This window comes from Eschrichtius robustus, chromosome 20, assembly GCF_028021215.1.
Source record: "Eschrichtius robustus isolate mEscRob2 chromosome 20, mEscRob2.pri, whole genome shotgun sequence".
Taxonomy (NCBI): domain Eukaryota; kingdom Metazoa; phylum Chordata; class Mammalia; order Artiodactyla; family Eschrichtiidae; genus Eschrichtius; species Eschrichtius robustus.
Window position 1 is genome coordinate 15,453,333 of NC_090843.1, and position 24,491 is coordinate 15,477,823.

The 24,491-nt window shown below is 36.5% G+C and overlaps 2 protein-coding genes across 9 annotated transcripts in view; both read right to left on the reverse strand.

Moving 5' to 3' along the window:
- The window catches only part of TANC2 (tetratricopeptide repeat, ankyrin repeat and coiled-coil containing 2), a 364,796-nt gene that overhangs the window by 151,159 nt on the left and 189,146 nt on the right, over positions 1 to 24,491 (reverse strand). For all 7 annotated transcript variants that reach the window (XM_068530956.1, XM_068530955.1, XM_068530954.1 and 4 more), the window contains one exon: positions 2,874 to 3,022. In XM_068530956.1, the coding sequence (XP_068387057.1) occupies positions 2,874 to 3,022 (149 nt within the window). The remainder of the gene's footprint in view (positions 1 to 2,873; positions 3,023 to 24,491) is intronic.
- On the reverse strand, positions 5,672 to 6,098 carry LOC137755006 (large ribosomal subunit protein P1-like). Of its 2 annotated transcripts, XM_068530951.1 has the most exons (2): positions 5,992 to 6,062; positions 5,672 to 5,916 (listed from the first exon to the last, which is right to left on the reverse strand). In XM_068530951.1, exons 1-2 carry the CDS (start codon positions 6,060 to 6,062, stop codon positions 5,718 to 5,720), a joined length of 270 nt encoding a protein of 89 aa, XP_068387052.1. In that variant the 3' UTR covers positions 5,672 to 5,717. The 2 variants fall into 2 exon arrangements, with proteins under 2 accessions (XP_068387052.1, XP_068387051.1); XM_068530950.1 differs by having other exon boundaries at positions 5,672 to 6,098.

Consider the following 24,491-nt stretch of genomic DNA (forward strand, 5'->3'; position numbering starts at 1 on the left):
TAGCTATTAAGAACATAAGTTGTAAAAGCAGACTGCCTGGATTTGAACACTATTCCATCACTTTCTGGCAGTGTGTTTCCATTTTGTTTTTACCTGAAAATTGAAATATAAATGAACCCTACAAATCTTCTACCTCCTGGTTCAGTGACTTTTCTATTATACTATATCACTTTAATTACATTAAATCAATGATACTACTCATTTACTTATTTTATGACGAATTTATTCAGTAAATGCACAAGGCACGCTCTAATCTGAAATCTTTACCATGACCAGGAAGGGGCTACCTGATTTCTAAATGAAGTCACAAGTCATGTGACTTCATTTAGAAATTACTGCAACAGGCTGTGACATGAAGCATCTCAAAAGCAACCAAATATAAATTTTAGCACCTCAAGAAATGCAGCTTTTTAGAAACAACAGGGTCCTTGGCTAATTCTCAGATTGTAATGTCATGTTTCTTGGTCATTATTAGAGCAGTCATATTTTAACCTGCTGTGAATATAAAGAGATAAAAAGTAAAATAGATGTTTTATTTATACCAATTTAAATGAAGCCCTCAACATATATCATTTCCATTTTTTATTCACAGATCACAGCATACTGACACAGTTACAATGTAAATTAGTTTAAAAAAAATTAATCCCTATCACCATGAAGCTTACATTCTTGTATGATATACAGACAACCCCCCCACAACTAAATATATAACGTAATAAATTAATGATAAGAGCTATAAAAAAAATAAAGTACCAGGATAAGGGGATACAGTGATGGGCAGGTGCTATTAGATAAATTAAGGAAGAGGACTCTTGGAGGAGGTAACATTTGAGCAGAGCACTGGATAAAGTGAGGAAGTGAGTTATGTGGGAAGAACATTCCAGTATAAATGAATGTTTTATGTGTTCGAGGAATCACAGGAAGGTCAGTGTTGCTGGCGAGCTGCAGGTGAAAGGGAGAGGGGCAGGAAATGATGTAGGAGAGGCAGCGAGGGGTCAGATCAGGTAGCCCCTTGCTGGTCATGGTAAAGATTTCAGATTTAATGTTAAATGTGGGGGAATACAGTGGGAGATTGAGAGAAGAGAAGTCAAAGGACCAGGTTCACATTTTACAAGGATCACGCTGGCTTCTGTGTAAACAGACTACAGGGGGCAAGAGTGGAAGCAGAGCCCTATTAGGAGGCCATTTATTCAGACAGCAAATATTTATTGAGCACCTACTAATAGTAGACATTGTTCTAGGTGCAGAGGATACAGCCGTAAATAGAACAGGCAAAAGTTCCAGCCTTCTAACCTTACATTCTAGGAGCTATTGCACTAGCCCAGGCAAGAGATGACAGTGACCTGGATTTAGGTGTACCAGTGGAAGTAATGAAAAGGGATCAGATTTAGCACACATTCTGAAGACAAAGCCTACATAATTTGCTGAAAGAGTGAATGTAGAGTGTGACAGAGTAAAGCCAAGAATGACTCCAGTGCTTTTCTCTTATGCCTGTAGGTGATGTCACCTATTCAGACAGGAAACTCAGTAGAAGGAGCAGGTTCTGGGGAAAAATGCAAGAGTTCAGTTTTTTGACATGTTAAATTTGAGATGTATCTTGGACACATAGGTAGAAAAGGCAGTGTAGGCAGCTAGAAATACAGATCTAGAGTTAAGGGGAAAGGCAGGGCTAGAGATAGTTTAGGAGTTAAGACAGTATTTAAAGACATAAGAATGGAAGAGTTTCAATCTGATTAGAATCTCCAGGTACTTGAATTTTACAGAAACTGCCCACGTGATCAGAATGTGCAGCCAGCAAAACCAATGACCTTAGGAGTGAGAATATAAAGAAAGGAAAAGTCTGAGGAGAGAGCTCTGGAACATCTGAGCATTAACCACATGATCTACAAATATATTCAAATAATCCTTGTACACTTTATGGTGAAGCTAACATATGACATAGAATCTTCACCAACATTACTGAGAATACGCAATTTGAATTTAATTTGTCATCTTCTGAGTAAAATGGTTCACTACCGGACATTCATTTTAAAGATTAAGACCACATAAATGAATCTGAGTCTAATACTTCTTTTGCTACATTTTAACTGAAAAGAATGGAACAGCCAAAAGAAAAGAGTCTATGAAATAATAATTTTTTCAAACTGCTGATATTTTTAACTTTCTGAGATAAATATCTAGATCATTAATTTTTCAGATTTTCTGCTTTTCTAATATATGTATCCAAAACTAAAGTTTTTTAAAGCATATTTTATATACTACAAGTTTTATTATATTTTGTTTTTTATTATTTCCATTTAAAATATTTTCCAATTTCTTGTGATTTTCTGACTTAAAGGCTACTTAGGAGTATATTAATATCCCAACACTTGGGGATTTTGATTTTCTAAGTTATCTTTTAGCTATCATTTTCTATGTTATTTTACAATTGATTAATTCTACTATGGTCACAGTAATTGAAATCTTTTGACATTTGTTGAGATCTGTTCTATGGATCAGCATATTGTCAATTTGGCAAATAATCCATGTGTACCTGAAAACAATATGTATTCTGCAATTTGGGGGTGCGGTGCTCATATATATGTCTATTTTGTTTGTTGGCTTATTTACTTATTTATTTCCTCATTCATTCAATAAATAAGTCAAAACCTTACAGTGGCTTTTTAAACTTAAGAAGGAAACTAAAAGATGTTCCATAAACTGAAGAAATACAGTGATTATGGAAAATTAAGTTATATCTCCAGGCCTCAAAAGGCATTCTATAGTTGGGATTATTCTTCTCAGAACACCGACACCCTGCAACATTTTTCCTTTCCTGGTTATAATAGGCTGTTTCATCCCATGTTTCACTAAGTTGATAGGAAGCAGTTTACCTGATTTTCATCCTGTACTTCCATGTTGTATTGGTCACCTGGCTGAACTTCTGTGACTTTCTCTCCAAGGAGGAAACCCAGACGAGTCATGAGTGTATTTGCTGCCTCATCTACAGATGGAGGGGGACCAAGTTCTTGTTCAGCATCACCTATAACAGGAAGACATTGAAACACCTGAAACTATCAAAATAAAATGGCCAGTTTTGCAACTATTTTTACATTCAGTTTGGTCATTTCCTTTGTTTTCACATTCTAAATGCAAAATTACTAAGTCCCTGACTAGAAGCTGATTTTTCCACTGTTACATATTATAATTGATAGTCTACTCAGAATCCTCAATATATTTACTTGAAACCCTTGAATTTGAGAAAATGTTTTTGTAACTCACTGAATAGAAGTTTCCCATTTCTTTGGCAGTTGACCTTCCAATACAAGTCCTCGTGTTGGGATCTAGTCCTGGCCATAATCACCACCTTCATTCATGTTCTTTTATCTTTTTTTTTTTCTTACAGTTCGTGTAAATATCCTTTTTTATTTTAAAATCAGTTCAAACTTACAAAAAAGTTTCAAGAATAGTACAAAGGACATTTTTTCCTTAACCACTTGAAAATATAGACATGATATCTCATCATGCCCAGACAGTATGCATTTCCTATAAACAAGCAATTCTCTTACATAACCACAGTACTAGCAGAGAAATCAGGAACCTAACATTTTACATTATTATGATCTCATTCACAGACCCCATTTAAGTTTTGATATTTATCCAGTAATGTCATTTCTAGCAAAAAGATGCAATTCAGGATTAAGCAATGCACTTAGTTCTTTGTTCTCTTTGACTCCCTTAATCTCGAATAGTTCCTCAGTCTCTTCTAAACTTTCAAGATCTTGACACTTTTGAAGATTACAGGCCAGCTATTTTGCACAGTGTCCCTCAATTTGAAGTTATCTCATGATTTAATTCAGGTTATGCATTTTTGGCAGGACTATTGCAAAAGCAATGCTGTGTTAACTTTGATCACTTGGTTATGGTAGTGTTTGCCAGATATTTCCACTCTAAAATTATACTCTTTCTCTCTGTAATTAATAAGTATGTAATGTGGGGATACTTTGAAAGTATGTAAGTATACCATTCTTCAACAAACTTTTAAATTAAAAAAAAAATTTGTGATAAAAATACACATAACAAAATTTGCCATTTTAACCATTTTTAAGTGTACGATTCAGTGGCATTAAGTACGTTCACAATGTTGTGCAACCATCTCCATTTTCAGAACTTTTTAATCATCCCCCAGAGAAACTCTGTATCCACTAAATAAAACTCCCCAATCTCCCCTCTTATTAGCCCCTAGTAACCTCTATTCTACTTTCTGTCTCTATGAATTTGCTTATTCTAGGTACCCCATATAAGGGGAATCACACAGTATTTGTCCTTTTATGTCTAACTTATCTCACTTTGCAAATTTTCAAGGTTCATCCCATGTTAGATCATGTATCACAATTTCACTCCTTTTTATGACTGACTCCATTTTATGTACATACCACATTTAGTTTATCTATTCATCTGTCCATCAAGTTGGACACGTGAGCTGTTTCCATCTATTAGGTATTATGAATAATGATAGTATGAACACTGGTGTACAAGTAGCAGTCTGAATCTCTCCTCAATAAACTTTTGCCCACTATTTTTAGCATCCATTAATGTTTCTTGGTAGAATTAATTACTATCATGCTTGCCAAATAGTGATATTTTCTAAATCCATCACTCTTCTATAGTTTAGTTTCTTTTCCTTTATCTATTTACCTACCTATCTGAACTCAAAGACTCCTATCTTACTCAATGAGTTATAACCTGTTACTATTATTATTTATTTTGATGCTCAAATTGTCCCAAAGTTGGCCATGTAAGCCCTTTCGATTTGGCTCCTGTAACCTTCTGATATATCCCTGTCATTTTCTGAGCACTTCTTTGCTTTCTGGCACCAGATGTTCCAGGCTCATCTTGTACTTTCCCTGCCCTAGCCCTAGAATCAGTCCTTTTCCCAAGAAGGGTTGTTTTTTTTTTTTTTTTAGTGGGGAAAGGTATTTAGAATATCAGGTATGCTCATTGTGATCAGGATGTCTCGGCCCCCCAGGTCCACTCCGTCGACAGAGTTAGGCAGTATGCTCATACACTTATATACATACACACAACTCTACATTTATTTTTATTTGTAAATCCATATACAAACATACACTCCAAATGTTCACAAAGATGCTCCAATTCCAATTCAATACCATAGGGTTAATTCTAGATTTCTTCCTTTCCAAAGTTACAACTCTGTTCTCCAATAGTGAAAAATCTGGTTCTCGTTTTCCTTATTTAATACTATATTTATTTAATCTATCCCCCTACATGTAACAAATCTCACCGTTGCTCATTGCCACCCTGCACACAGGTGCTCTACTCACCCTGGTTGGGTTCCTATCCTATGCCAGATAGCCCTGAGCTATCATTTCCCCCATAGTCAGGGTCATTTTTTCAAAATAATTCATATACCATAAACTCTATCCTCTTAAAGTATACAGCTCAATGGCTTTAGTCTCTTCATAAGTTTATGGAACCATCACCACTTTCTAATTCCACAATACTTTCATCACTCCAAAAAGAAACCCCATTCAGGTTCATTTTTTTTGCCCTGGAATTTAGACCCCTAAAATTCCTGACCTCTGGCATTCATTTTAATCCTGTGCTTCCAGACTGCTACACTCTTTCCATACAATCAGCTTTTAACGCAATTTTCTTTTTTTTCTTTTTTCTTTTTTAAGAGCTCAGCTTTTTACTGAACGTGTTACTAAAGAGGTTTAGTCAAAAAGACCAAAGCCCATGTCATCATCAGACTCTTCAGATTCTTCTTTCTTTGCTTCCACTTTCTTCTCCTCAGCTGGGGCAGCAGTGGTGGAGGGGGCAGGACCTCCTGCCAGTGCAGCCCCAGATGCTGGGGCAGGTCCACCTGCCCCCACACTGCAGATGAGGCTCCCAATGTTGACACTGGCCAAAGCCTTTGCAAATAAGCCTGGCCAGAAAAGTTCAACATTTACACTGGCTGCTTTAATGAGGGCATTGATCTTATCCTCGGTGACTGTCACCTCATTGTCGGGCAGGATGAGGGCCGAGTAGATGCAGGTGAGCTCCGAGTCGGAGGCCATGGTGCAGGTGAGCGCTAGGCAGGGGCTGCCGGGCATGGGGCAGTCGCCAGATGAAGTGAGGGCCTACACCCCAACGCAGCCTTAGCTTCCTCAGAAGGACCGAGCACCTTAGCGGCAGCTGAGGAAAGCGTAATTTTCTTTCTATTTAGGCTATTTTTCAGTGGTTACCAACTACAGGAATTATTCTTTTTCAAACGTTTTCACTGAGGGATGCTGAACAATGTCAGTATGAGGTTTTTTCCTTGGACTCAATTTATTTCCAAATAGAGAATTTATAGAAATTTATAGACATAAAAAATAGCCAGGGAACTCAAGATGATCTATTTTAAATGTGATGCAGAACTAAGTTACCTAAACTGAATATCTCTTTACATTAACTTGATTCATTGTCAACATTTTTTCAGATTTTGTTTTATGTTCAGATGCATTCAGTCTAACCTGTTAACAATCCACAGTAGCACATATCCTATATAGGATATTACAAAAATCTTCTTTTTTTTTTTTGGAGTCAGATATGTCCTTTCACCATAGCATTAACTAGAGTATCATATGGTTTGATGCTAAAATATAATAGCTTAATTTTTTAGTATATTCAGTGTTACACATTAAATCACTCCTAATGGCAAGAAAGTGAGGTTTATGTTCTTTTTATTCAATTTAACGTTTATCTTAACTCCTCTACTAAAGTCACAAGCTGCAGGTCAGAGGAAGGGACTACAGGTGTATCCTTGTATAGTATTATTGAACTCCAGTGCTCCATCTGTGGAAAATCTATGTAGAATTCTCACTGAGGACTTCCCTGGTGGCACAGTGGTTAAGAATCCGCTGCCACTGCAGGGAATACGGGTTCAAGCCCTGGTCTGGGAAGATCCCACATGCCGCGGAGCAACTAAGCCCGCGCACCACAACTACTGAGCCTGCGCTCTAGAACCTGTGAGCCACAACTACTGAGCCTGCGAGCCACAATTACTGAGCCCGCATGCCACAACTACTGAAGCCCTCGCGCCTAGAGCCTGTGCTCCGCAACAAGAGAAGCCACCACAATGAGAAGCCTGCGCACCGCAATGAAGAGTAGCCCCTGCTCGCCACAACTAGAGAAAGCCCATGCATAGCAACGAAGGCCCAACACAAACAAAATAAATAAATAAATAAATAAATAATTAATTAATATTAAAAAAAAAAAAAGAATTCTCATTGAAATTATGTCAGAGTAGAAAAACAGGATCTATATTCCCTTCCCTACTTCTCTGCAAGAGGCAACAAAAATGGATTTCTCTGCCACAGACCAGAAAGATATCCCAGGGGCTTTATTACCTCTATAATGTCCAACATTACAGACAGTTCCTTATCTCTCTACCTCTGCCCAATTATGATACTCTAACATAAAATCTCAGGAAAAAGCTGTGTTACAAATGCATGCAAATGCATCTTCAAAACAAGTACCCTAACTCTAAAAAATAATACAAATGAATGTATATACAAAACAGAAACACAGAGTTACAGAGATAGAAAACAAACCTGTGGTTACCAAAGGGGAGAGGGAAGGGAGGAGGGACAAACTAGGGGTGTGAGATTAACAGATACAAACTACTATATATAAGTAGATGAGCAACAAGGGTATACTATATAGCACAGGGAATTATACCCATTATCTTGCAATAATCTATAATGGAATATAATCTGCAAAAATACTGAATCATTATGCTGTACACTTGAAGCTAACACAATATTGTAAATCAACTAAACTTCAATTAAAAACAAACAAATCCCCTATCCGTCATTCAAGCAAATTTCCACCTTTAAACCCTTGCTATGAAGAATTTTTCATTTCATTACCACAGTGTGTAGAATTTCTAAACTACTGAGTCAACTATTTAATATTATTAAAATTTATCAAAGTCTACTATGATAACAAGAATATTTACAGCATATGAAATTTGAAGTAAACAGTTTCAGGTTAAAATGCTAAATGTAATTCTGAAGACATCTATAATAAAATGTAAAAGTCCCTGACCTCTTTAAATTTCACAACATACTACTACACTATATACAAATGGCAGGCAAGAGGCTATAATTATATTATCATTTCATGCATTATTTGCAAAAGTCCAAATGTTACTCACTTAAGAAAGAGGCTAGGGGAAAAGAAACCAAACTCTTCCTTTTTCTTCTAGGCTCTTATACTCATGTTACTCTTAGTCTTACTATATCACTCTATTTCTCTTAAGTGCTTTTTTCCCTAAATATTAGTTTCTTAAAAAGATACTAATATTTATTATTTTTAAGAAGTCCACAAGCTCATATACTTTATATACATTAAAGTATTTATGGGAGAAATGATATAATGACCAGGTTTTGCTGAAATTACTACAGAAAAATTGGAGACGATATAGATAAAACAAAGTTGTCAAAATTATTGAAGCTAGGAAATGACTACATAGTAGTGCATTATTCTATTCTCTGTGAATGTTTGGAACTTGAGGAAAAAACTCTATGCAGGGAAGTTTCTTTTTTTTTTTTTTTTTTTTAAAGTTTAATTTTTATTTATTTATTTATTTATGGCTGTGTTGGGTCTTCGTTTCTGTGTGAGGGCTTTCTCTAGTTGTGGCAAGCAGGGGCCACTCTTCATCGCGGTGCGCAGGCCTCTCATTATCGCGGCCTCTCTTGTTGCGGAGCACAGGCTCCAGATGCGCAGGCTCAGTAGTTGTGGCTCACGGGCCTAGCTGCTCCGCGGCATGTGGGATCCTCCCAGACCAGGGCTCGAACCCGAGTCCCCTGCATTGGCAGGCAGACTCTCAACCACTGCGCCACCAGGGAAGCCCGGGAAGTTTCTTTTAAATAACTTAGCAGTTCTCAACTGATGACAATTTTGCCCCCCAGGGAACGTTTGGCAATGAGTGGGGATATTTCTGGTTGTCACACTGCAGGGAGCGGTGTTGCTACTGGCATCTAGTAGGTAGAGGCCAGGGACTCTGCCATACAGCCTACAATACACAAGACAGCTCCCCACAATAAAGGATTATCTAGCCCCGAAAGTCATTACATAGTATTGAGGTTGAGAAGCCCTGCAACAGCTAGAATCACCTTATCCTTTAAAATCTGTCAAATTGGATGAACTCTTAATACACAGTCAGTAGGAAAACCAGTGTCCAACCTGTTACTTCCATGGATTCTTAAAATTACTTCAATTTCTAACTTACAATGAATTTTTAGTCTTTGGGCTATTTCTTTCCTGAGTGTAGGGTCTGTTTTCTGTACTACTAGATTCTGCTGTAATCTTTTCAGTCTTCAATGAACCTTAGTCTTATGGTGGTGTGTGGACAGGACTTTACTGGGGTTACAGTGTGTTTGTTAAGGGTGGGGGATTATATTATGGCACAGAACAATTAAATGAAACTAAAAAATATGATATATCTCAGATTTTCAGATTATCATTTATTAATTATAATAACAGCTAGCACATATGGGGATTAATTATATGCCAGGTACTGTTTCTAAGTATTTTATATACATTAACTCTTTTAATGATCATAACCACCCTATGAGGTAGGCACATATCCCCTTTTTACGAATAAAGAAAGTGAAGCACAGAGGGATGAGTAACTTACCCAAATTCATAAGCTAATAAGTAGCTGATCCAGGAAATCTGGATCTAGAACTCAGGCTCTTAACCCCTAAACTCTACTGTCATCCTTGATTCCAGTCTCTCACCATTTTGCTGGGCATCACTTCCTACCTCCCCTCTGCCCAGGGTATTTGTTCAAAACTCTCAAAATTCCTCTTAAATCCTCATACCAAATATTTTACCTATCTTTCTGTCTCATCCATGACCATCCAGGTGATGTGAAGAAGGTGTCATCTTCATAACCAAACACGCCCAATTAAGGTATGTCCCTAAACAAAGACAGTACTTTTCTTGAGTGGAATTCTACTGTGACTTCTTTAATAATGATGAATTTGGAGTATGATACACAAAACAAGATGGCTGGTAGGTTGTTGGAAAATAATCACTGTGACACTATTATACAGAAAATAAATATCATTCATACGTTATGTGGATTAAAACTCTTGAAATTTATCTTGGCTATTTGGGAGCAGTGTGTTTATGCAATAGGCTTTGCTCCCAGAATACTGAATGAGGAATACAGCACCATAAAACTAAAGGATTCTTATGTTTGGATTTTTTTTCCACAGCAGAAGTGGTTATTGAATGTTTATCAAATGCCTTTTTTAGCCTCTATGAAGAAAACTAGTTGTTTTTATTTCTCTTACAGCTATTAGTATGATGAACTATTTTAATGGATTTTGTAATTTTGAAAAGCTTTCATTAAAGTTAATAGGAATTATTATTAAACATTAAAAAAAAATAAAGGATCTAAAATTCACATGGAAACGGAAAGGTCTAGGAATAGTAAAGAAAATGTGAAGAAGAATGACTGCTATTACTTAATATCAAGGTTTAATCTAATGCTAAAGTAATTAAGACAGAGTATGATTGGTACAAGCATAGATAAAATGACCAGGAGAACAGAATAAAGAATCCGGAAACATATCTATACATGTATAATCACCTTATTTGGACAGAGATGCCATTGCAATATTTTAGTAACCAAATGGCGTTTTCAATCATTGGTGACGGATCAATATGTATGAATAAAAATGAAACCTGTCCCTACCTCATCCCATACACAAAAATCAATTCCAGGTGGATAAAAGACCCAAATACGAAAGATAATACATTTTCTGGAAGACAGCCTAATAGAATATCTTCATGAACTAGGACTAGGCAAAGATTTCTTAAACAGAACACAAAAAAGAAAAGATGGGTAAGTTTATTAATGAGAAAAACTTCTGTTCACCAAAGACTCCATTAAAACAGTAAAAAGGCAAGCCATGGAGTGGGAAGAATATCTTTAATTCATACATCCAACAAAGGACTTGTATTTAGAATATACAAAGAACTCGTACAAATCAATAAGAAAAATAAAGAGAATATGATTAAAAGATGAACAAAAGAAATTCCACACGGGAATTTACAAAACTCCTGTTTTATACAAAATGTTCAACATTGTACGGAAATGAAAATCAAAACCACAATGAGATACCACTATGTATGTGTAGTGCAGGATAGCACACAAAAGAAACAAACCAAAAACACCTGATAATATGGGGTAAAAGGACAGTTAAATCCTGTTGTACTGCTGTTATGTACAATGTAAATGTGTACAATGTATGTGAATGTAAACTGGTAGCATCAAATTTGGAAAAAAATTTAGACTGGGGACTGAAACCCCATGACCCAGCAAGTCTACTACTAGGTATATACCGAAAGGAAAAGTATACGTAGGGGCATCAAAATAGATGTAACAAACATTCACAGAATTGTTCATAATAGCCAAAGTTGAAAATGGCCATGAACAGTAGACAGACAATGAAATACGACAGCAATGAAAGAGAATCTCACAAACATACTACTAAACAAAAGAAGACAGACTCAAAGGAGTACATACTAAATGACTTCATTTATATAAAGTTTGAAAACTGGTAAAAGAAATCATTGATAATGCAGTCAGAACAGTGGTCAAGCTTATAGGGAGTGGATTATGATACAGAGGAAACATGAGGAAAGGTTCTGAGGTGCTGGTAATGTGCTGTGTCTTGATTTAGGTAGTGGTTATACAAGTGTGTTCACTTCTGAAAATTTCATAGAGCTGCATAATTATTATTTGTATACCTTTCTGTAATTATGTTATATATTAATTTTCAAAAATTACAGAAAATGTATTAAGGACATAGGACACTGGGTTTGAGAATGAAACAATATTCACAATACTTCTTTTTCCTCCAAGAAAGAAGTCTACAGCTATGAAAAACTAACTAATGCTATATATAATTAAAAATTGAGTGTAAAATAAAAAATTATCGGACCACTCCTCTCTTACATCGGTTAACTTAAAGTGGAGCAATGACCTAAGGATAGAGAGAAGCCAGTATATACAAGAAGTATTTTGTAAATTAAAGGAAGTAGTAGAGAGCACAGAGAAAGAAACAATTAAACTTGTTCTGGAAAGATGGAGGAAGAAAAGGAGGAAAGAAGGTTTTTTGCAGGAGACCATACTTGTTTGATTTTTTAACAGTAGAGTTAAGGAAAAAGAGGAGAGGGAGCAATTTTCAGATTCAAATTCTGTATGACTTACCAGTTCAACACAAATACAGAATTCTAAGATCAAAACTGAGTAATATAGCATATTTAGCATTGTTTTAAAAGAGTGTTTTAAGTTTATTTCTGGAATAATAATATTGATAGTTGTACTAGTAGTAATAATAACAATAACTTATTGAGGCATTACCGTCTGGTACTTTTCTAAGTGCTTTACATGTATTAAATCATTTAATCTTCACAACATCTTCCTTACCTTACAGATAGTAAAAGTGAGGCACACATAGCTCAAGCTTTTGCTTGCCCACGGTTACACAGTTAGGCAAGGGAGAGAGTCAATTTTGAAGTCCAGGCTGCCTGGCTGCTGGACTCATTATTTTGCCAGGAAATATGTGATTATTAAGTAAAAATTGTTTAAATGGTTATTTTATTTATTAATGGGATCCAGCAGAATAACCTCCATGGACAATACAAGAAAGCATGAATTAATTCAATAAATATTTACTAAGTACTTTCTGTGTGTCCAGCACTGTGTGAGGTATTAGATCACATTTATGAACAATGGGTACAGTCCCTATCCTTAAGGAGCTTATAGTCTTGTGAGGAAAAATGGAAAATAAATAATTTGATTGAATCATAGTAAATTAAACTCTGAGAAATATAATGCAGGCAAGAAATAGGATGCTGTAAAAAAGCAAATGTTGAATATTTCAGAATATTTTTGTGTTTTGATGACATCAATTTTCTTTTCAGAGATGGTTTATACTTTACAACATTTGCAAAAAGTATTTTTTACTCTAAGTAGCCAAACTGCAGAGGGATTAAACAATGATTAAAACTGTGCCAAGAAATGAATTCATTTCTTGGATAGGCTTAGCTAATGTATCCAAATCCCTAATCTGTATTCCTAACGTGGCAGGCTACACAGAACCGTTCCACAGACTCTCTTAATTCTCAGCATTCTCTTAGTATTTTCTCATCGGGCTGTTTACATTTTCCTTTATGATCTGTTAATTATAAACTGCTTGTTCTCATCTATTTCAAGACTCAGAAATTTGTACTACATTTAATCAAATAAAGAAACCCATGCTTTCTCTCCAACAGAGTTACAAAACCTATGATTAGCTTGGCCCGACTGCCAGAGCAAACCTGGTTATATTTTCATTTCTTAGTTCTTAAATGGCAACCTAAATTTTTCCTTTTCTGATGAACATTGGAAATGGGTGACCGACAAAAGCAGTGGCTGCAATTTGCCACAGTAAGTGCTAAAGCCGGCATGGAGCTCTTCCACATCCTCCCCACACTGAGCTCCTGACTGTGAGAGTCACTGCCAGTGATCAAGTGATCAGGAATCAAAGCAACACCACTAGCCCATCTCCACTCATAGAGGCTGACCTGAAAGCATATCCCGACACTTCTTAGTTCCCTTGGGCATAACTGAAGAAGAGGGGGAGAAAATACATGAACTGATTGTTGATACTGTGGGGTGGGTATATGGGAGGTTCTTTGGGTAGGTTTAAAAGTTTACACAATAAAAGATGTTTTTGTCTTGGCCATGTGACTTTATTTGGACCTTGGAATGTTATGAGCAGAGGCGTGAAATGTGCCTGAACAGTTGGGCTTGTGTTCTTGTGCTCTGGTGATCCGCCAGGAGAAAGAGCTTCTCTCCAGCGGATGCCCCTTCATCCTGGGCCCCAGAATGAACACCCACAGGCCTGAGCCCAACTTGAACCTCAGAGCTGCTCAGCCAACCTGCAGCCTGAGACAGAGCCATCCCAACCCACACTTGCAAATCCATGACTAAAAAAAATTGCTTATTTTTTGGTTGCTCTAAATTTTAGGGTGGTTTGTTACACAGCATTATTATGAGCATTTAATTTTTAGGTACTTAATTTGATTCAAATGCAACCATAACTTATTAGTAGACCAAAATGAAGCCCTGGTGATTTCTCTTGCCATGTATTTTCTGTTCAATATAACCATTCTCTTACTCACCTTCATACCCACTCACTTCTAGCTGTCATCTTATTCCAGGATTCTATTCTGTTTCTTACTCACCTATTGATCTTGTCTTTTTAAAGATGTAATTTACATACAATAAATTATATTCCAATAAAGTGTGCAATTCAATGAATTTTGACAGATATATACATCTATGAAACTACCACCAAAATCGAGATATAGAACATTTCTATCATCCCCAGAAGTTTCCTTAGGTCCCTTTGAAGTCAAACCCTCTCTCAAACCCTAGCCACAGGCAACCACTTTTTCTGTTATCAGAAACAGAAACCACTGCCCTCTGTTATCTTAGTGTACATCTTCTATAATTTTATATAACTGGAATTAAATAGTATATTTTCTCTTTTGTCTGGCTTCTTGCGTTCGGTTTTTGAAATCTATCCATGCTTCAACAGTTCGTTTCTTTTTATAGCTGAGTAGTATTCCTTCGTATGGCTATATCACCTTTTTTTTTCTTCCTGCTGATGAACACTGGGTTGTTTCATATACAATAGTTTTTTGGCTTTTATATATGAAGAAACTATGAACATTCTTATAAAAGTCTTTGTGTGGATATATATTTTAACTTCTCTTGGACAAATACAAAGTTGTGTAATGGCTGGGTTATAAAGTTTGAACATTTAACTTTGTAAGAAATTGCCGGTTTCCAAAGAGATTGTTCAGTTTACACTCTCAAGTAGTGTGTAAGAGCTCTAGTTGCTCCATATCCTCGCCAACGCTTGGTATTGTGAGCCATTTTGATTTTAGCCATACCAGTGGGTGCACAGAGGTATCTCATGGTTTCACTTTGCATTTCTCTGATGACTAAAGATACTGAACACCTTTTCATGTATTTACTGGCCATTCTTATATCTTCTTTCGTGAATGTTTCTTCAAATCTTCTGTACTTTAAAAAATTAGGTTCTCTTCTTATTAATTATTTGTAGGAGTTCTTTATATTGGATACAAATCTGTCAGACATATGTATGCTAATATTTTTCCTGTTCTATGGCTTGCCTTTTCCTTTTCTCAAAAGTCTCTTTTGAAGAACAAAAGTTTTAAATTTAGATAAAGCCCAACTTTTAAGTTTTTTCTTTTATAGCTCACACTTCTTTTGTCCTATCCAAGAAAACTTTGCCTACCTTAAGATTGAAAAGATTTGCTCCTAGCTCTTACATTTAGGTCTATGGTACTTTAAGTTAACTTTTGTGCATGGTATGATGTAAGGATTGATGTTCACTTCCCCACTGAATTTCCCTGACACCTTTATTGAAGAATAATGGAAGTCCTTTAACTTTGCTGTTCTTTTGAAAAAGCACTGGGGCCACTCTAGGTCATTTGCATTCCTATAAAAATTTTAAAATCATGTAAATTTCTAAATTTATAATCATGTAAATCTTATAAATTTCTACAGACATTTTTTTCTTGGGATTGTAGTAAATCAAAATTGCTACTTTAGCAATACTGAATCTTCTAATCCATAAATGATATCTTCATTTATTTGGATCTTTATCTCAGCATTGTTTTATTTATAATTTTTAGTGTACATGTTTTGTTAAATTTATCCCTAAATATTTCATGATTTTGGATGTTATTGTAAATGAAATTGTTTTTAGATTTAATTTTCCAATTGTTCTTTGCTAGAATATAGAAATACTCCTGATTTTTATATACTGACCTCACTGTCCTTTTATACTTACATAAATGCATTTATATAAATGTTACTGGAAATGTATCTTGCAAGTATTAGTCTGTGTTTGTGTATTGCTCTGCTAGTATATAAACATATTTATATAATATAAAGGTAGTTAGAGTTGGGGTGGGAATCTCCATGTCCACATAGAACACTGACATATCGAGGCAGCTTATCAGAGGCTTGCTTTACACCAAATTTGGGAGAAACAATGATGAGGCACTCAGGTATTAACTAGTTCTGGCATTAGGATTCTTAAACAGGAAAGGAAGATAGTCATAGACTATCTTCTAAATTCCTCAGGCATGTCCATAAATACTGACATACATGGAAACTTTTTTTTAGTGTTCCTAGGTGAAACAATTTGGGGTGGAAGATGAGATGCCACTTACAATACTTTTGAACTTAACTGCAGGAACCTGGTTCTGAGTTCTTCCAGCTGGGGATAAAGGTAATAAGGGGAATGGAGGTGGTGTAAGGTTGTAAGAAAAAGAGGCTAATAAAAGAGCTGTAAAACTAGGGGTACTGTACAGAACCGAAAGAGTAAGTTAATTCTAATTTAGAAGTCTGACAAGAGCTGTAATACTGGTATACTAAAAAAGTGCTTACCTCACACAGCATAGCTTCAGTGCCATGAGATGACTGAATCAAAATCAGTTAATGTGGAAAGTGATATACCACCAAGGCATTAATAGATTCCAAAGTCATGTCAAGATCTGCCTCTGTCACTGGGAATGATGTTATGTGAAAAAAAGGTATGGAAATAAATGAAGACCACCCAAATAAGAACAAGTAAAGGCTATTTATTCAGAGCTTGCTATAGCAAGGGAATCAGCTACTATCACTTGCACCTGGAGGAGACTTAAAGGCAGGCAGAGGAGTTGAAAAGCTTTATAGTGGGGAAAAAAAGGAGAGGCTTCAGGTATGCCCTGATTGGAGGCACCTGGCACAGAAGAGCTGAAGGTGGGCTAACTAGAAGCACCCTACATGACTGGTTACGTGTGCGTATTTAGCCTTCTCTGGTTACTCCTAAGTTGGAAGTGAGGGCAAATACTAGGGAAGCTGTCAGTTAAAAATCAAGCCCTGGTCATTTAGTTCCAATAGTTACAGGGGTTATTGTTGGCTTCCTGGACTGGTTATTAGAGATAGTAGTCTTACTTCCTACAAGTCTGACTTGTAGATAGTAAGTTGGGTTCCTAGGCTATCTGCTGCAAATTGGGTGTCAGAACTCTATTTTTATACATGGTCTGGTCATTGTATATATATTCAGTTTCTCAAAGGATAGTGTTAAATTTATTCATGTATTTATTTTCTTTTTCCTGACCTTTGAGGATAAATGTTTCACATCTGGCTGGCAGATATTTTCCTGAAATCCTCATTCTTTGCTTTATACTCATTGATTATGTTCTATAATTACATTTATTACAATTCACTCGTGGCTGATTAATCTCAGTTGGCTGCCACGGCCGAATTCTTATCCAGTGAAGCTTTATGCCCCTTCCCATATGCTAGTCACATTGGCCTTGTAGGTAGACTTCTATCAATGGAAGGAGAAAGTTTAGGAATTTAAAGCAAATGAGACACCACAAATAAAAAAACCACTGAAAGAAATACTACTTCCCCTTTCTCAACACCATAGTGAAATTACATTATAAGCACAGATTAAGAAATCAGGGTTCCAGTTGTTCATGCTTACAAGCCCCTCTGTAGTAAATTAGAAAAAGACATATTCTTAAGTAGAGAGAAAACCATGTAATTTACACATATTTATAACATACTAAGTTTTTTTCATTTTGCCTTCCTCTGACTTTTTAGGTTCATTTCATTCATTCAACACACACTGAATGAACACCTACTTTGTATTAGTCAGTCACTGCACTAGGCACTGTGGATACAGTGGTAAAGCATAAAGGAGAAAATGTGTAAATTGTCCAGATGAGTGTTTTTGGTCATTTTAGTGTTTTTTTTTTCTTGTTTGGATATTTAAGAAGAAATGATTTAGGGATAACTGTTATTCAGAAGCTTTCATTAGAGAAATGCTGTGACGATTCAATTATAGTTTAATTCTGTCTTCTCTCTAAGGCAGAGAGCATATAATCTGGGTCATTATAAAAAATGTTACTTGATTAGGGACCAGATAAGGCATTTGTTGTACTAGAGAATTCATTGTATAGAATAAATTTTAACTAAGAAAATAAGCATCATTGCTCTGGTAAGGTACCAGAAAATAGCATCCATATTTTATGCCCTTGACTGTAATGGAAGTTTTATTTGTATACAAATGAATTCTAACCAGAGTTCTTTCACTTTAAGACTTATAAACAGAAAAATTATTTATATGAAACAAATAATACCTTTACATTTTAAGGGTAGCCTTCTGTTCTACAGTATCAAAGATGATTTACATGGATTAATAGAAAATTGAGTCTTTAATATATGCACTAGGAATTTTGTGGTAAATACAAAAAATATATTACATGGCTTTTGATATTCAATGTTTTAATGAAACATTAACCAGCAGATAAAAACATTCCTTTTAAAATTGGTTTGCAACAGAGCCAAGCAATAGAAAGCCAGACTGTAGTAAGCTTGTGTCTCATGATCCTCTTCAAACACTAAAGAAACTCTCCAATCATTTTGCATGATGACTCCCATTCCCTATTTAAAATTTTTTTTCTGGCAGCAATATAAACATCAGCTTCAACCACTCACAATTATAATTTAACTATTATGGCTATTGTAGAAGGTAAGATGAAAGCTGAAAACATAATAATGTTTAACTTACCTCAGTAATCTATGAAATACATTTGGGATTTGTGACTGGATGAAACAGACATTTTCCTCCCCAATGTAACAGTAATAGGTCAAATAACACCAGAAAGACATCAGGCACAGAAAGGCAAGTTTTTCAACAATTCAGTATCATGGGTAATATCATAATCACACTCGGCAAAACTTGCCAAAATTTTGATGCAAAATACTAATTTCTTTGAGGTTAAGTTCCAAGTCCAAACAGGAGACAACTTGCTCAAAGAGATGGACCATGAACCAACTCTAAGAGCCTGTTTCAGGGCTTCCCTGGTGGCACAGTGGTTAAGAATCTGCCTGCCAATGCAGGGGACACGGATTTGAGCCCTGGTCTGGGAAGATCCCGCATGCTGCGGAGCAACTAAGCCCGTGCGCCACGACTACTGAGCCTGAGCTCTAGAGCCTGTGAGCCACAACTACTGAGCCCACGTGCCACAACTGCTGAAGCCCATGTGCCTAGAGCCTGTGCTCCACAACAAGAGAAGCCGCTGCAATGAGAAGCCCGCGCATTGCAACGAAGAGTAGCCCCTGCTCGCAGCAACTAGAGAAAGCCCATGTGCAGCAACGAAGATCCAACGCAGCCAAAAATAAATAAATTAAAATAAATAAATAAATAAATAATTTTTTTAAAGGCCTGTTTGAAAAGAGAAGTTATTTATATTGATATTTAATTAACCAGCTAATACTATCAGTTCAATTTCTTAGTAGATAGCTCCCAGAATTTATGGGGACTGGTTTGTCCAAAGAGGTAGTGTTCTAAGACTGTTTTAGCATACAGTCTGTTCCCATGTAGCTTCATGAGGAGCACAGAACAGAAAAATAAAAATGTATACATACCTTCAGATGTATACACGATCTACAAATACAAATGCTAGAATTTTTTTTCCCCAAAGGAAATAATGATGGTAGGGACCTTTTAGTAATTGGAAACCTTCCAGCTGATGACAATCATTAAAAGCTGGACAAAATATATTTAAAAAATCTTTTGGAAAGCATTAAAGATCCAACAAGATGGTGGTAAGTCATCATTATAAGAACAGGGAGAAGATGGAAATCAGAAATGGAGATCTTGCCCAGCATGGAGGGCCACTTTAGCACTGGGGGCATTTCTTAACAGGGAAGAAATGACTGAGCAGCTGAGCTGTGTGTTTAGCTGTCTCACAAGGTCAGGGGAACAAAAATGGAGTCTAGGATCTGCCAGGAGTGGGAAATCTAGTAAAACACCCCATACTTTCGGCTGAGACCCTTAAGAGCTACACCCTAAGGGTAAAGATGAACCAGAAGTAAACTAGGTCCTGCAGTCCTGATTTGTGTCATTTCATTGGCTTGGAAAACTTCACACCCTGAACTTGGATTGAACTGGTCACAGGTGGCAGAAGCAAATGAAAACCCTCTCTGGAAAAAAAAAAAAACCAACCTACTTTCAGATTATTTCTACACATATTGTCAAATATTAAATCCAGCACACAAAAATAATTAAGGGTCTGAAAAGGCAAGAGAATTAGCAGAATAATAGGCAAAAGAAATAATGGTAAAGGTCATAGGGTTAGAGTAGTACAGTCAATCTTTTAAGATTATTCTTAATATAATATTGTAAAAATGTGGTAGAAAAGAGCTAGAGTCTTTGGGAAGATGAGTGGTGGAGATGGAGGAAGGAGAGAGCAGTGGAAGAGTTACAAGAATAAGAGTCATTTGATGAACACTGTGTTGGAGAAGGTGAATATTTCCCTAATACCACTAGAGGTTATTGGTTGAGGAAATTCTCCTTTAGTTCTTCTCTTTTTAAAGTAACATTACATTGCAATTGTTCAATCATGCATAATGCTTCCTCCTAGCAGAGCTAAACCATAGTAGCTAATAACAAATGATACTCTAAATAGTAGCTTATGTCAGGTAATGAATGATCTAAATCAAGAACTCTTGATATGAGATCCTCTGATACACTTTTGGAAGTCTATGAATCTCCTGAAATTGCATGTTTTAACAGGGAGACAGTAAGGGAAATTTTCATTCTTTCATCTTCCAGTTCTTCTTTGCCACCTCCTAAAAAAAGTAACGACCTCCTGTAACCCACAGCAGAGGTTGCAAACTCAAATACCTTCAGGATATGGGAAATTTTAATGTATCTGGCATGGCTAGGGGTGATGGTAGTAGGAAATGATAAAGTGTATGTTGAGCTGCAGAATATACAGCCAGGCTGAAGGCACTCTATTTCTTTTCAATGTGCTTGCTAAACAGTTTTTGAATACCTTATCTCGAAAAATGTGTCTACTGTTTTAAAATTAAATATAAGTTGGAGGTTAAGATGGTGGTCTTGGTCTGAGATGTTTTCCATAGTTCTAAGTGAGAGCCACCTCTCAATATGGAGGATCCAGAGGGCAGAAAATAGGGAAGAATGGTCCCTGGATGTAGATGGGAAAACTAGATCCATGTCAGGGTACCAGTGACACAGGTCACACTGTCAATCCTCAACTGAGGGGAAAAAAGTGCCTTAGTTGGGGCAGGTGCAGAGAAATCTAAGGAACCTTTAATCACAGGACCCCATCTCTTTAAAACAGAAGTGTTTGAATTTCTCCTACTTACCCTTCCTTTCCCCTACTTCCTTCCTAAATAACTGCCTTCTTTAAATTAACTCACCTAGAGCCTAAGTTAAAGAACCAACTTTTAGGGAATCTCTACAGTTGCATTATTTAGATACCTAGCTTTAGGGTATGGAATGGAAGTTAGCAATAATGTAACTTCCTTAGAAGACTCTAGTCTTTGATTCTTATTAATTTTGGTTTGCTTAGACTAGTTTTCAGATAAAACTATTACACAGGGCAAACAAACCTAAATGTTTTATTAATTTCTTCAAAACTCAGACAATATGCAAAATTTTGCACGTGGGTGCAATTTTCTGCAGAGGCTGTCCATAAATTTCATCAGTAATCCATATATATATAAAATGATAGTGTTGTACACAATGAACTTACCCAATGTTATATGTCAGTTATATCTCAATAAAGCTGAAAAAGGAAAAAGATGCTCCCTAAAAAGTAAATTTATCTCCTAATAATCCTATACTCTTTTTTATTTTTAATTAATTAATTTATTTATGGCTGTGTTGGGTCTTCACTGTTGTGCGCGGGCTTTCTCTAGTTGCAGTAAGCAGGTGCTACACTTCGTTGCGGTGCGCGGGCTTCTCATTGCGGTGGCTTCTCTTTGTTGCAGAGCACGGGCTCTAGGCGCGTGGGCTTCAGTAGTTTGGCATGTGGGCTCAGCAGTTGTGGCTCGCGGGCTCTAGAGTGCAGGCTCAGTAGTTGTGGCGCACAGGCTTAGTTGCTCCGCGGCATGTGGGATCTTCCCGGACCAGGGCTCGAACCTGTGTCCCCTGAATTGGCAGGCGGATTCTTAACCACTGTGCCACCAGGGAAGCCCCTATACTCTTTTTATTAATAACTTAGACATACACAAATAAATGGGGGGAAAAAGTCCTACACACACACACACACACACACGGTGGTTCTCCCTTGTGCTATTTAGGAATACAATTTTTATAAGATTAGGGACTCTTTGCATTTTAAAAAATTCATTAGTTTAGCACTTAGCTAAGAGAACAGGCTTTTAAACGCTTATAATCTTCCATTACAACATCCCACTATTCTGATTCTCTCCCACTGGAAGTGGGAATCACTATAGAGGCAGGACACCTAGAGATAGAAAGTACTCATTGTTTGGCAAAACTTACACTAGTTTCCTTGCCTACATAATTCCCCCAATGTACAAGAAGTACTATGTGCACATCAATGTATGATGAGGACTATTTGGCTGAAATGAAAAGCAATATTTGACAAGCTCAAGAACCTTAAATGCTTCACTGAAATCTGTAAGACTGCCGTTTATCACTGAATGTTCCTTTGGATTTTAAACTGAGGTTTCTAACAACTGCTTTGAACAGACATATGTTTGAGATACAAAATATGGTAAAAATGTGTTACTTGTGTAATACAGTATTTCCATATTATTCCCCTACTGACCTGGATTTCCTTACCCATCGTACAATGTATTCTAATGTGGAAAGCAAGGCATTTATAGATTGCTCACAGTAAGAAAAGTATTATCCTCAAAAGTCACCTTTGTCTAAATGGCAAATGTATTCTCTGTTAGCTTCCAAATCTGGAATTTATTCTAGAACCTGCATATTAAAATAACATGATGTAGTTACCCAGACTTAAAGAGAAAAACACCATTCTAGGAACAAGTATTTCACTGGACCATAATAGTACAGGTTAGGCAAGAAGAAAGAACTACAGACAGTGATTAGAAGGGCAGCAGGGGAATTCTGAATATAAAAGGGTAGGGTACCAGGAATACTATGGAACTCTTCTATTGGAAGACAAGGATGAGAAGGATTCATGCTTCCAGAACACAGAAAGGTAATATCAAATATGTAGAAAAAGCAAGGAAAATTCGTCGCTTCATTTAAACAACTTTCTTTAAAATTTCAATTTACTCCTTTGAGTGTGGGTTGGACCTGGTGACTTGCTTCTCATGAAAAGAATACAACAAAAAGTGACAGGATGTCACTTTTGAGACTAAGTTATAAAAAACTGTCACTCTCATATAGCTCGCACTCTCTCTGCCTCTTGCTTGCTTGCTCTCATGAAGCAAGTTGCCATGCGTGAGGTGCCCTGTGGAGAAGCCCACAAGGTGAGGAACTGAGGCTGGCCTCTGGTAAAGGCCAGCAAGGAACTGAGGCCCTCAGTTCAACAGCCCATAGGAACTGAATCCTTCCAACAACTATGTGCATAAACCTGAAAGGGGAGCCTTTTCCATTTGAGCCCTGAGATGACTACAGCCCAGGCTGTCATTTTTTTTTTTTTTTTTTTTTGCTGCTCCTCGCAGCTTGCAGGATCTTAGTTCCCTGACCAGGGATTGAACCTGGGCCCTTGGCAGTGAAAGTGCAGAGTCCTAACCACTGGACCGCCAGGGAACTCCCCAGGCTGCATCTTGATTGCAGCCTGTGAGAGACCCTGACCCACAGAATGCAGCTAAGTAGCATCTAGATTCCTGACCCACAGAAACTGTGAGATAGTGAATGTTGCTGTTTTAAGCTACTAAGTTTTATGGTAATTGGTTAATAGCAATAGATAACCAATACAAGGACCTATTCACAAGGGTACTCAATAATGATAAACAGAATATAACCAACACTCCCCATGTCTTATATATATATATATATATATATATATATATATATATATATATATATATATTTTTTTTTTTTTTTTTTTTTTTGGTGGCCACAAGGCTTGTGGGATCTTAGGTCCCCAACCAGGGATCAAACCCAGGCCCCTGGCAGTGAAAGGGCAGAGTTCTAACCACCGCACTGCCAGGGAATTCCCTAACTTTAAATGTTATAATGAATAACTTCCATATAAGGAAAAACAAAATGACAAAGAGGATTTTAAGTGACTTAGAGATGAAGGATGGCAGTGGTGATATCAGATACAGAATTCATAAATCTATAGTTTCTTAGGTATCAAAACACAAGTCAAGAATAGCTTTCTGTCTCTTCCTTGTTCCCACTGAATTTTTCATGAACATTGGGCTGCAGGAATGTATATACTGTTTAGGGAAAGAAAAACACAAAACATTTTTTTTCAGAAATAAATGTATAATAATATATAAATGTGAGAGATGTTGTTAGTCATAATAACTGATGTTCCAGACATTGTGCTAAGCACATTATGTGTATTATCTTATTTAATCATCACACCCTATGGAGGAG